The sequence below is a fragment of the Salvelinus alpinus genome, chromosome 11 (genome assembly GCF_045679555.1).
Source record: "Salvelinus alpinus chromosome 11, SLU_Salpinus.1, whole genome shotgun sequence".
NCBI lineage: Eukaryota > Metazoa > Chordata > Actinopteri > Salmoniformes > Salmonidae > Salvelinus > Salvelinus alpinus.
This window is the reverse complement of record NC_092096.1, coordinates 73992822-74007891: the sequence shown is the minus strand read 5'-3', so window position 1 is coordinate 74007891 and position 15070 is coordinate 73992822. Positions and strand designations below refer to the sequence as shown.

Below are 15070 nucleotides of genomic sequence, written 5' to 3'. Positions count from 1 at the left end.
AGGGGTCTATATATAACAGAAAGGGGTCTATATATAACAGAAAGGGGTCTATATATAACAGAAAGGGGTCTGTATATAACAGAAAGGGGTCTGTATATAACTGAAAGGGGTCTGTATATAACAGAAAGGGGTCTATATATAACAGAAAGGGGTCTATACATAACAGAAAGGGGTCTATATATAACAGAAAGGGGTCTGTATATAACAGAAAGGGGTCTGTATATAACAGAAAGGGGTCTATATATAACAGAAAGGGGTCTATATATAACAGAAAGGGGTCTATATATAACAGAAAGGGGTCTATATATAACAGAAAGGGGTCTATATATAACAGAAAGGGGTCTATACATAACAGAAAGGGGTCTATATATAACAGAAAGGGGTCTGTACATAACAGAAAGGGGTCTGTATATAACAGAAAGGGGTCTATATATAACAGAAAGGGGTCTATCTATAACAGAAAGGGGTCTATATATAACAGAAAGGGGTCTGTATATAACAGAAAGGGGTCTGTATATAACAGAAAGGGGTCTATATATAACAGAAAGGGGTCTATATATAACAGAAAGGGGTCTATACATAACAGAAAGGGGTCTATATATAACAGAAAGGGGTCTATATATAACAGAAAGGGGTCTATATATAACAGAAAGGGGTCTGTATATAACAGAAAGGGGTCTATATATAACAGAAAGGGGTCTGTATATAACAGAAAGGGGTCTGTATATAACAGAAAGGGGTCTATATATAACAGAAAGGGGTCTATATATAACAGAAAGGGGTCTATATTTAAGAGAAAGGGGTCTGTATATAACAGAAAGGGGTCTTTATAACAGAAAGGGGTCTGTATATAACAGAAAGGGGTCTGTATATAACAGAAAGGGGTCTATATATAACAGAAAGGGGTCTATATATAACAGAAAGGGGTCTGTATATAACAGAAAGGGGTCTATATATAACAGAAAGGGGTCTATATTTAAGAGAAAGGGGTCTGTATATAACAGAAAGGGGTCTGTATATAACAGAAAGGGGTCTATATATAACAGAAAGGGGTCTATATTTAAGAGAAAGGGGTCTGTATATAACAGAAAGGGGTCTATATATAACAGAAAGGGGTCTATACATAACAGAAAGGGGTCTATATTTAACAGAAAGGGGTCTGTATATAACAGAAAGGGGTCTATATATAACAGAAAGGGGTCTATATATAACAGAAAGGGGTCTATATATAACAGAAAGGGGTCTGTATATAACAGAAAGGGGTCTATATATAACAGAAAGGGGTCTATCTATAACAGAAAGGGGTCTATATATAACAGAAAGGGGTCTATACATAACAGAAAGGGGTCTATATATAACAGAAAGGGGTCTATATATAACAGAAAGGGGTCTGTATATAACAGAAAGGGGTCTATACATAACAGAAAGGGGTCTATATATAACAGAAAGGGGTCTGTATATAACAGAAAGGGGTCTGTATATAACAGAAAGGGGTCTATATATAACAGAAAGGGGTCTATACATAACAGAAAGGGGTCTATATATAACAGAAAGGGGTCTATATATAACAGAAAGGGGTCTGTATATAACAGAAAGGGGTCTATACATAACAGAAAGGGGTCTATATATAACAGAAAGGGGTCTGTATATAACAGAAAGGGGTCTATATATAACAGAAAGGGGTCTGTATATAACAGAAAGGGGTCTATATATAACAGAAAGGGGTCTGTATATAACAGAAAGGGGTCTATATATAACAGAAAGGGGTCTATATATAACAGAAAGGGGTCTATATATAACAGAAAGGGGTCTGTATATAACAGAAAGGGGTCTATATATAACAGAAAGGGGTCTATATATAACAGAAAGGGGTCTATACATAACAGAAAGGGGTCTGTATATAACAGAAAGGGGTCTATACATAACAGAAAGGGGTCTGTATATAACAGAAAGGGGTCTATACATAACAGAAAGGGGTCTATACATAACAGAAAGGGGTCTGTATATAACAGAAAGGGGTCTATACATAACAGAAAGGGGTCTATATATTACAGAAAGGGGTCTATATATAACAGAAAGGGGTCTATATATAACAGAAAGGGGTCTATATATAACAGAAAGGGGTCTGTATATAACAGAAAGGGGTCTTTATATAACAGAAAGGGGTCTGTATATAACAGAAAGGGGTCTATACATAACAGAAAGGGGTCTATATATAACAGAAAGGGGTCTATATATAACAGAAAGGGGTCTGTATATAACAGAAAGGGGTCTATATATAACAGAAAGGGGTCTGTATATAACAGAAAGGGGTCTATACATAACAGAAAGGGGTCTATATATAACAGAAAGGGGTCTATATATAACAGAAAGGGGTCTATATATAACAGAAAGGGGTCTATATATAACAGAAAGGGGTCTATACATAACAGAAAGGGGTCTATACATAACAGAAAGGGGTCTATATATAACAGAAAGGGGTCTATACATAACAGAAAGGGGTCTATATTTAACAGAAAGGGGTCTATATATAACAGAAAGGGGTCTATATATAACAGAAAGGGGTCTATATATAACAGAAAGGGGTCTATATATAACAGAAAGGGGTCTATATATAACAGAAAGGGGTCTATATATAACAGAAAGGGGTCTATACATAACAGAAAGGGGTCTATATATAACAGAAAGGGGTCTATACATAACAGAAAGGGGTCTATATTTAACAGAAAGGGGTCTATATATAACAGAAAGGGGTCTATATATAACAGAAAGGGGTCTATATATAACAGAAAGGGGTCTATATATAACAGAAAGGGGTCTATATATAACAGAAAGGGGTCTATATATAACAAGAAGGGGTCTATATATAACAGAAAGTGGTCTATATATAACAGAAAGGGGTCTGTATATAACAGAAAGGGGTCTGTATATAACAGAAAGGGGTCTTTATAACAGAAAGGGGTCTGTACATAACAGAAAGGAGTCTGTATATAACAGAAAGGGGTCTATATATAACAGAAAGGGGTCTGTATATAACAGAAAGGGGTCTATCTATAACAAGAAGGGGTCTATATATAACAGAAAGGGGTCTATATATAACAGAAAGGGGTCTGTATATAACAGAAAGGGGTCTGTATATAACAGAAAGGGGTCTTTATAACAGAAAGGGGTCTGTATATAACAGAAAGGGGTCTATATATAACAGAAAGGGGTCTATATATAACAGAAAGGGGTCTGTACATAACAGAAAGGAGTCTGTATATAACAGAAAGGGGTCTATATATAACAGAAAGGGGTCTATATATAACAGAAAGGGGTCTATATATAACAGAAAGGGGTCTGTATATAACAGAAAGGGGTCTATCTATAACAAGAAGGGGTCTATATATAACAAAAAGGGGTCTATATATAACAGAAAGGGGTCTGTATATAACAGAAAGGGGTATGTATATAACAGAAAGGGGTCTGTATATAACAGAAAGGGGTCTCTATATAACAGAAAGGGGTCTGTATATAAGAGAAAGGGGTCTGTATATAACAGAAAGGGGTCTGTATATAACAGAAAGGGGTCTGTATATAACAGAAAGGGGTCTATCTATAACAAGAAGGGGTCTATATATAACAGAAAGGGGTCTATATATAACAGAAAGGGGTCTGTATATAAGAGAAAGGGGTCTGTATATAACAGAAAGGGGTCTATATATAACAGAAAGGGGTCTGTATATAACAGAAAGGGGTCTATCTATAACAAGAAGGGGTCTATATATAACAAAAAGGGGTCTATATATAACAGAAAGGGGTCTGTATATAACAGAAAGGGGTCTATATATAACAGAAAGGGGTCTGTACATAACAGAAAGGAGTCTGTATATAACAGAAAGGGGTCTATATATAACAAGAAGGGGTCTATATATAACAAAAAGGGGTCTATATATAACAGAAAGGGGTCTGTATATAACAGAAAGGGGTCTGTATATAACAGAAAGGGGTCTGTACATAACAGAAAGGAGTCTGTATATAACAGAAAGGGGTCTATATATAACAGAAAGGGGTCTGTATATAACAGAAAGGGGTCTATCTATAACAAGAAGGGGTCTATATATAACAAAAAGGGGTCTATATATAACAGAAAGGGGTCTGTATATAACAGAAAGGGGTCTATATATAACAGAAAGGGGTCTATATATAACAGAAAGGGGTCTGTATATAACAGAAAGGGGTCTATATATAACAGAAAGGGGTCTATATATAACAGAAAGGGGTCTATATATAACAGAAAGGGGTCTATATATAACAGAAAGGGGTCTGTATATAACAGAAAGGGGTCTATATATAACAGAAAGGGGTCTATACATAACAGAAAGGGGTCTGTATATAACAGAAAGGGGTCTATATATAACAGAAAGGGGTCTATATATAACAGAAAGGGGTCTGTATATAACAGAAAGGGGTCTATATATAACAGAAAGGGGTCTGTATATAACAGAAAGGGATCTGTATATAACAGAAAGGGGTCTGTATATAACAGAAAGGGGTCTATATATAACAGAAAGGGGTCTATATATAACAGGAAGAGGTCTATATATAACAGAAAGGGGTCTATATATAACAGGAAGAGGTCTATATATAACAGAAAGGGGTCTATATATAACAGAAAGGGGTCTATACATAACAGAAAGGGGTCTGTATATAACAGAAAGGGGTCTATATATAACAGAAAGGGGTCTATATATAACAGAAAGGGGTCTATACATAACAGAAAGGGGTCTGTATATAACAGAAAGGGGTCTATATATAACAGAAAGGGGTCTATATATAACAGAAAGGGGTCTATATATAGCAGAAAGGGGTCTATATATAACAGAAAGGGGAATATATATAACAGAAAGGGGTCTATATATAACAGAAAGGGGTCTATATTAAACAGAAAGGGGTCTATATATAACAGAAAGGGGTCTATATATAACAGAAAGGGGTCTATATATAACAGAAAGGGGTCTATATATAACAGAAAGGGGTCTATATATAACAGAAAGGGGTCTATACATAACAGAAAGGGGTCTATATATAACAGAAAGGGGTCTGTATATAACAGAAAGGGGTCTGTATATAACAGAAAGGGGTCTATATATAACAGAAAGGGGTCTATATATAACAGAAAGGGGTCTATACATAACAGAAAGGGGTCTGTATATAACAGAAAGGGGTCTATATATAACAGAAAGGGGTCTATACATAACAGAAAGGGGTCTGTATATAACAGAAAGGGGTCTATATATAACAGAAAGGGGTCTATACATAACAGAAAGGGGTCTGTATATAACAGAAAGGGGTCTATATATAACAGAAAGGGGTCTGTATATAACAGAAAGGGGTCTATATATAACAGAAAGGGGTCTATATATAACAGAAAGGGGTCTGTATATAACAGAAAGGGGTCTATATATAACAGAAAGGGGTCTGTATATAACAGAAAGGGGTCTGTATATAACAGAAAGGGGTCTATATATAACAGAAAGGGGTCTATATATAACAGAAAGGGGTCTATATATAACAGAAAGGGGTCTATACATAACAGAAAGGGGTCTATATTTAACAGAAAGGGGTCTGTATATAACAGAAAGGGGTCTGTATATAACAGAAAGGGGTCTGTATATAACAGAAAGGGGTCTGTATATAACAGAAAGGGGTCTATACATAACAGAAAGGGGTCTATATTTAACAGAAAGGGGTCTATATTTAACAGAAAGGGGTCTGTATATAACAGAAAGGGGTCTATATATAACAGAAAGGGGTCTATACATAACAGAAAGGGGTCTATATTTAACAGAAAGGGGTCTGTGTATAACAGAAAGGGGTCTATATATAACAGAAAGGGGTCTATATATAACAGAAAGGGGTCTGTATATAACAGAAAGGGATCTGTATATAACAGAAAGGGGTCTGTATATAACAGAAAGGGGTCTATATATAACAGAAAGGGGTCTGTATATAACAGAAAGGGGTCTGTATATAACAGAAAGGGGTCTATATATAACAGAAAGGGGTCTGTATATAACAGAAAGGGGTCTGTATATAACAGAAAGGGGTCTGTATATAACAGAAAGGGGTCTATATATAACAGAAAGGGGTCTGTATATAACAGAAAGGGGTCTATACATAACAGAAAGGGGTCTATATTTAACAGAAAGGGGTCTGTATATAACAGAAAGGGGTCTATATATAACAGAAAGGGGTCTATACATAACAGAAAGGGGTCTATATTTAACAGAAAGGGGTCTGTGTATAACAGAAAGGGGTCTATATATAACAGAAAGGGGTCTATATATAACAGAAATGGGTCTGTATATAACAGAAAGGGGTCTGTATATAACAGAAAGGGGTCTGTATATAACAGAAAGTGGTCTGTATATAACAGAAAGGGGTCTATACATAACAGAAAGGGGTCTGTATATAACAGAAAGGGGTCTATATATAACAGAAAGGGGTCTGTATATAACAGAAAGGGGTCTGTATATAACAGAAAGGGGTCTATATATAACAGAAAGGGGTCTATATATAAGAGAAAGGGGTCTATACATAACAGAAAGGGGTCTATATATAACAGAAAGGGGTCTTTATAACAGAAAGGGGTCTGTATATAACAGAAAGGGGTCTATATATAACAGAAAGGGGTCTATACATAACAGAAAGGGGTCTATATATAACAGAAAGGGGTCTATATATAACAGAAAGGGGTCTGTATATAACAGAAAGGGGTCTATATATAACAGAAAGGGGTCTGTATATAACAGAAAGGGGTCTATATATAACAGAAAGGGGTCTGTATATAACAGAAAGGGGTCTATATATAACAGAAAGGGGTCTATATATAACAGAAAGGGGTCTGTATATAACAGAAAGGGGTCTGTATATAACATAAAGGGGTCTGTATATAACAGAAAGGGGTCTATACATAACAGAAAGGGGTCTGTATATAACAGAAAGGGGTCTGTATATAACAGAAAGGGGTCTATATATAACAGAAAGGGGTCTATACATAACAGAAAGGGGTCTGTATATAACAGAAAGGGGTCTGTATATAACAGAAAGGGGTCTGTATATAACAGAAAGGGGTCTATATATAACAGAAAGGGGTCTGTGTATAACAGAAAGGGGTCTATATATAACAGAAAGGGGTCTGTATATAACAGAAAGGGGTCTGTATATAACAGAAAGGGGTCTATATATAACAGAAAGGGGTCTATACATAACAGAAAGGGGTGTGTATATAACAGAAAGGGGTCTGTATATAACAGAAAGGGGTCTATATATAACAGAAAGGGGTCTATATATAACAGAAAGGGGTCTGTATATAACAGAAAGGGGTCTTTATGACAGAAAGGGGTCTATATATAACAGAAAGGGGTCTATACATAACAGAAAGGGGTCTGTATATAACAGAAAGGGGTCTGTATATAACAGAAAGGGGTCTGTATATAACAGAAAGGGGTCTATAAATAACAGAAAGGGGTCTATATATAACAGAAAGGGGTCTATACATAACAGAAAGGAGTCTTTATAACAGAAAGGGGTCTATATATAACAGAAAGGGGTCTATACATAACAGAAAGGGGTCTGTATATAACAGAAAGGGGTCTATATATAACAGAAAGGGGTCTATATATAACAGAAAGGGGTCTATACATAACAGAAAGGGGTCTGTATATAACAGAAAGGGGTCTATACATAACAGAAAGGGGTCTGTATATAACAGAAAGGGGTCTATACATAACAGAAAGGGGTCTGTATATAACAGAAAGGGGTCTATATATAACAGAAAGGGGTCTGTATATAACAGAAAGGGGTCTGTATATAACAGAAAGGGGTCTATATATAACAGAAAGGGGTCTATATATAACAGAAAGGGGTCTATATATAACAGAAAGGGGTCTATACATAACAGAAAGGGGTCTGTATATAACAGAAAGGGGTCTATATATAACAGAAAGGGGTCTGTATATAACAGAAAGGGGTCTGTATATAACAGAAAGGGGTCTATATATAACAGAAAGGGGTCTATATATAACAGAAAGGGGTCTATATATAACAGAAAGGGGTCTATACATAACAGAAAGGGGTCTATATATAACAGAAAGGGGTCTGTGTATAACAGAAAGGGGTCTATACATAACAGAAAGGGGTCTGTATATAACAGAAAGGGGTCTATATATAACAGAAAGGGGTCTATATATAACAGAAAGGGGTCTATATATAACAGAAAGGGGTCTATATATAACAGAAAGGGGTCTATATATAACAGAAAGGGGTCTATATATAACAGAAAGGGGTCTGTATATAACAGAAAGGGGTCTATATATAACAGAAAGGGGTCTATATATAACAGAAAGGGGTCTATATATAACAGAAAGGGGTCTATATATAACAGAAAGGGGTCTGTATATAACAGAAAGGGGTCTGTATATAACAGAAAGGGGTCTATATATAACAGAAAGGGGTCTATATATAACAGAAAGGGGTCTATATATAACAGAAAGGGGTCTATATATAACAGAAAGGGGTCTATATATAACAGAAAGGGGTCTATATATAACAGAAAGGGGTCTGTATATAACTGAGCAATGCATATATACATATATAGGTACATGTAGAATATGGACTGGTGAAACTCACCATCAGGGGAGGGAGGGTACATGTAGAATATGGACTGGTGAAACTCACCATCAGGGGAGGGAGGGTACATGTAGAATATGGACTGGTGAAACTCACCATTAGGGGGGGGGTCATGTAGAATATGGACTGGTGAAACTCACCATCAGGGGAGGGTACATGTAGAATATGGACTGGTGAAACTCACCATCAGGGGAGGGTACATGTAGAATATGGACTGGTGAAACTCACCATAAGGGGAGGGTACATGTAGAATATGGACTGGTGTAACTCACCATTAGGGGAGGGTACATGTAGAATATGGACTGGTGAAACTCACCATTAGGGGAGGGAGGGTACATGTAGAATATGGACTGGTTTAACTCACCATCAGGGGAGGGTACATGTAGAATATGGACTGGTGAAACTCACCATCAGGGGAGGGTACATGTAGAATATGGACTGGTGAAACTCACCATCAGGGGAGGGTACATGTAGAATATGGACTGGTGAAACTCACCATAAGGGGAGGGTACATGTAGAATATGGACTGGTGTAACTCACCATTAGGGGAGGGTACATGTAGAATATGGACTGGTGAAACTCACCATTAGGGGAGGGAGGGTACATGTAGAATATGGACTGGTTTAACTCACCATCAGGGGAGGGTACATGTAGAATATGGACTGGTGAAACTCACCATCAGGGGAGGGTACATGTAGAATATGGACTGGTGAAACTCACCATCAGGGGAGGGTACATGTAGAATATGGACTGGTGAAACTCACCATCAGGGGAGGGTACATGTAGAATATGGACTGGTGAAACTCACCATCAGGGGAGGGTACATGTAGAATATGGACTGGTGTAACTCACCATTAGGGGAGGGTACATGTAGAATATGGACTGGTGAAACTCACCATTAGGGGAGGGAGGGTACATGTAGAATATGGACTGGTTTAACTCACCATCAGGGGAGGGTACATGTAGAATATGGACTGGTGAAACTCACCATCAGGGGAGGGTACATGTAGAATATGGACTGGTGTAACTCACCATTAGGGGAGGGAGGGTACATGTAGAATATGGACTGGTTTAACTCACCATCAGGGGAGGGTACATGTAGAATATGGACTGGTGAAACTCACCATCAGGGGAGGGTACATGTAGAATATGGACTGGTGAAACTCACCATTAGGGGAGGGTACATGTAGAATATGGACTGGTGTAACTCACCATCAGGGGAGGGTACATGTAGAATATGGACTGGTGTAACTCACCATCAGGGGAGGGAGGGTACATGTAGAATATGGACTGGTGAAACTCACCATCAGGGGAGGGTACATGTAGAATATGGACTGGTGTAACTCACCATCAGGGGAGGGAGGGTACATGTAGAATATGGACTGGTGAAACTCACCATCAGGGGAGGGTACATGTAGAATATGGACTGGTGAAACTCACCATCAGGGGAGGGTACATGTAGAATATGGACTGGTGTAACTCACCATCAGGGGAGGGTACATGTAGAATATGGACTGGTGAAACTCACCATCAGGGGAGGGTACATGTAGAATATGGACTGGTGTAACTCACCATCAGGGGAGGGTACATGTAGAATATGGACTGGTGAAACTCACCATCAGGGGAGGGTACATGTAGAATATGGACTGGTGAAACTCACCATCAGGGGAGGGTACATGTAGAATATGGACTGGTGTAACTCACCATCAGGGGAGGGAGGGTACATGTAGAATATGGACTGGTGAAACTCACCATCTCTCTCTGAGGGAGTAGCTCATCCCTGACATCATACTGAGGGACCTGTAAAGTCAGGTCGTTATTATAAATGAGAAACTGTTCTCAACGTATCTGGTTAAATAAAGGTAAAATAAATACTCAATGTTTACCTGATGCCCCAGTAACATATTTATACCAGTTGTAATAAACGGTGTATTATTGATAGTTTAGTAGGACAGGTAGTAAAGACACCATCTCTCTCTGTGAGGATAAACAATCCAAACTGGGGAACCTGATCAGACTAACAACACATTTAATTAAAGTAAAAAATATGTAATAATGTCTATGTTAAAGGTCAGAATGTCTAGTCAGTCTCACCTGAGACAATGTTCCATTCAACTCCTCCCTCATGAACACCTGAAAAACACCACAGACAACACAGTAGAACATGTAGACTAGAGGTCCACCACAGACAACACAGTAGAACATGTAGACTAGAGATCCAACACAGTAGGACATCTGACTAGAGGTCCACCACAGTAGAACATCTAGACTAGAGGTCCACCACAGTAGAACATGTAGACTAGAGGTCCACCACAGTAGAACATCTAGACTAGAGGACCACCACAGTAGAACATCTAGACTAGAGGTCAACCACAGTAGAACATCTAGACTAGAGGTCCACCACAGTAGAACATCTAGACTAGAGGTCCACCACAGTAGAACATCTAGACTAGAGGTCCACCACAGTAGAACATCTAGACTAGAGGTCCACCACAGTAGAACATCTAGACTAGAGGTCCACCACAGTAGAACATGTAGACTAGAGGTCCACCACAGTAGAACATCTAGACTAGAGGTCCACCACAGTAGAACATCTGACTAGAGGTCCACCACAGTAGAACATCTAGACTAGAGGTCCACCACAGTAGGACATCTAGACTAGAGGTCCACCACAGTAGAACATCTAGACTAGAGGTCCACCACAGTAGAACATCTAGACTAGAGGTCCACCACAGTAGAACATCTAGACTAGAGGACCACCACAGTAGAACATCTAGACTAGAGGTCCACCACAGTAGAACATCTAGACTAGAGGTCCACCACAGTAGAACATCTAGACTAGAGGTCCACCACAGTAGAACATCTAGACTAGAGGTCCACCACAGTAGAACATCTAGACTAGAGGTCCACCACAGTAGAACATCTAGACTAGAGGTCCACCACAGTAGAACATATAGACTAGAGGTCCACCACAGTAGAACATCTAGACTAGAGGTCCACCACAGTAGAACATCTAGACTAGAGGTCCACCACAGTAGAACATCTAGACTAGAGGTCCACCACAGTAGAACATCTAGACTAGAGGTCCACCACAGTAGAACATCTAGACTAGAGGTCCACCACAGTAGAACATCTAGACTAGAGGTCCACCACAGTAGAACATCTGACTAGAGGTCCACCACAGTAGAACATATAGACTAGAGGTCCACCACAGTAGAACATCTAGACTAGAGGACCACCACAGTAGAACATCTAGACTAGAGGTCCACCACAGTAGAACATCTAGACTAGAGGTCCACCACAGTAGAACATCTAGACTAGAGGTCCACCACAGTAGGACATCTGACTAGAGGTCCACCACAGTAGAACATCTAGACTAGAGGTCCACCACAGTAGAACATCTGACTAGAGGTCCACCACAGTAGAACATCTAGACTAGAGGTCCACCACAGTAGAACATCTAGACTAGAGGTCCACCACAGTAGAACATCTAGACTAGAGGTCCACCACAGTAGAACATCTAGACTAGAGGTCCACCACAGTAGAACATCTAGACTAGAGGTCCACCACAGTAGAACATCTAGACTAGAGGTCCACCACAGTAGAACATCTAGACTAGAGGTCCACCACAGTAGAACATCTAGACTAGAGGTCCACCACAGTAGAACATCTAGACTAGAGGTCCACCACAGTAGAACATCTAGACTAGAGGTCCACCACAGTAGAACATATAGACTAGAGGTCCACCACAGTAGAACATCTGACTAGAGGTCCACCACAGTAGAACATCTAGACTAGAGGTCCACCACAGTAGAACATCTAGACTAGAGGTCCACCACAGTAGAACATCTGACTAGAGGTCCACCACAGTAGAACATCTAGACTAGAGGTCCACCACAGTAGAACATATAGACTAGAGGTCCACCACAGTAGAACATCTGACTAGAGGTCCACCACAGTAGAACATCTAGACTAGAGGTCCACCACAGTAGAACATCTAGACTAGAGGTCCACCACAGTAGAACATCTGACTAGAGGTCCACCACAGTAGAACATCTAGACTAGAGGTCCACCACAGTAGAACATCTAGACTAGAGGTCCACCACAGTAGAACATCTAGACTAGAGGTCCACCACAGTAGAACATCTAGACTAGAGGTCCACCACAGTAGAACATCTAGACTAGAGGTCCACCACAGTAGAACATCTAGACTAGAGGTCCACCACAGTAGAACATCTAGACTAGAGGTCCACCACAGTAGAACATCTAGACTAGAGGTCCACCACAGTAGAACATCTAGACTAGAGGTCCACCACAGTAGAACATCTAGACTAGAGGTCCACCACAGTAGAACATCTAGACTAGAGGTCCACCACAGTAGAACATCTAGACTAGAGGACCACCACAGTAGAACATCTAGACTAGAGGACCACCACAGTAGAACATCTAGACTAGAGGTCCACCACAGTAGAACATCTAGACTAGAGGTCCACCACAGTAGAACATCTAGACTAGAGGTCCACCACAGTAGAACATCTAGACTAGAGGTCCACCACAGTAGAACATCTAGACTAGAGGTCCACCACAGTAGAACATCTAGACTAGAGGTCCACCACAGTAGAACATCTGACTAGAGGTCCTTCGGTACCCAATAACTTTTTTAGTTGAGCCTTATTCTCCATTTTATTTTCACACACGTGATGACATTGTCTCATACATGATTACATTATCTAGGTAAGGTGTTCCTGCAGAAGTTACTGGCTCTTTAGGTTATCACATATTCAGTCCATTACACCACTCTGTACAACAGTAAGGTTTTCCTGCAGTACTTACTGGACTAGTTAAAGCTGCTCCCAGCAGGCAGAACGTTAGAAGGCCCACACTCGCCATCCTTCTACTGCAGGGAGGGAGCATGTACAGAGGGAAGAGTTGGAGAATGGTTAAGGTTTCTTATGATCTATGCTGAACTAAAATAGAAACACAACACGTAAAGTGTTGGTCCCATGTTTCATGAGCTGAAATAAAAAATCCCAGAAATGTTCCATATTCACAAAAAGCTTATTTCTCTCAATTTTTGGTGCACAAATTTGTTTACATTCTTGTTAGTGAGCATTTCCCCTTTACCAAGATAATCCATCCACCTGACAGGTGTGGCATATCAAGAAGCTGATTAAAAGAGCAAAGCCATTACACAGGTGCACCTTGTGCTGGGGACAATATAAGGCCACTCTGAAATGTGCAGTTTTGTATCACAACACAATGCCACAGATGTCTCAAGTTTTGAGGGAGCATGTAATTGGAATGCTGACTGCAGGAATGTCCACCAGAGCTGTTGCCAGAGAATGTAATATTCATTTCTCTACCACGTTGTTTTAGAGAATTTGACAGTACGTCCAACCGGCCTCACAATCGCAGACCACATGTAACCACGCCAACCCAGGACCTCCACATTCAGCTTCTTCACCTGTGGGATCGTCTGAGGGGGCAGGGGGTGCTGAGGAGTATTTCTGTCCGTAATAAAGCCCTTTTGAGGTGAAAAACTAATTCTGATTGGCTGGGCCTGGCTCCCCAGTGGGTTGACCTGGCTCCCCAGTGGGCTGGCCTATGCCCTCCCAGGCCCACCCATAGCTGCGCCCCTGCCCAGTCATGAAACCCATAGATTAGGGCCTAATTTATTTATGTCATTTGACCTGAGTCTGTAACTCAGTAAAATAGTTGAAATTGTTGCATGTTGCATTTATATTTTAGTTCAGTATAGTTAGTGTGGTCTGAACGACCAATCATCTCTCTCTTACCTTTCCCCTGGTCTAGTTAGTGTGGTCTGAACGACCAATCATCTCTCGCTTACCTTTCCCCTGGTCTAGTTAGTGTGGTCTGAACGACCAATCATCTCTCTCTTACCTTTCCCCTGGTCTAGTTAGTGTGGTCTGAACGACCAATCATCTCTCTCTTACCTTTCCCCTGGTCTAGTTAGTGTGGTCTGAACGACCAATCATCTCTCTCTTACCTTTCCCCTGGTCTGTTTGTTAAAGAGATCTGTCCAAAAGTCTGAGTTGATATCACAGCAAGGTAATCCATCAGGGTTGAGGTATCCTATCCAGACACTACTAGTGAGTGTGAGACGTACGGGCCGATCCTGACCTATTTATCACAGACCCTTGAGGAGGTGTGATCTGGGCTCTGTGGTAGAGGGGCATCCCTCTCTCTCTTTCTCTCTCTCACCACAATTCTGCCCTCTGTTACTGTCTTCCTGTTATCTTGTCAGGATAACAGGATGTTGATTTGGTGAGGCGTTGAGGAATGTGTTTTTTCATGGTGTTAGTGATGTTATTGTCATAAAGGGATTGATGAAGTGTCCCAGGGCGAGGTGTGGTTCAGAGTGGGAACAGTAGACCAG

At 39.9% G+C, this 15070-nt stretch overlaps 1 protein-coding gene across 1 annotated transcript in view; it reads right to left on the bottom strand.

Annotated features, from left to right (window-relative positions):
- Positions 1-14808, bottom strand: part of LOC139533376 (uncharacterized) — a 59399-nt gene extending 44591 nt beyond the window's left edge. The window contains exons 1-4 of the mRNA XM_071331422.1: positions 14681-14808; positions 13507-13570; positions 10768-10806; positions 10426-10473 (exon numbers count right to left, since the gene is read on the bottom strand). Of these exons, the coding sequence (XP_071187523.1) occupies positions 10426-10473; positions 10768-10806; positions 13507-13570; positions 14681-14751 (222 nt within the window). The 5' untranslated portion in view covers positions 14752-14808. The remainder of the gene's footprint in view (positions 1-10425; positions 10474-10767; positions 10807-13506; positions 13571-14680) is intronic.
- Between the last annotated feature and the right edge of the window lie 262 nt (positions 14809-15070).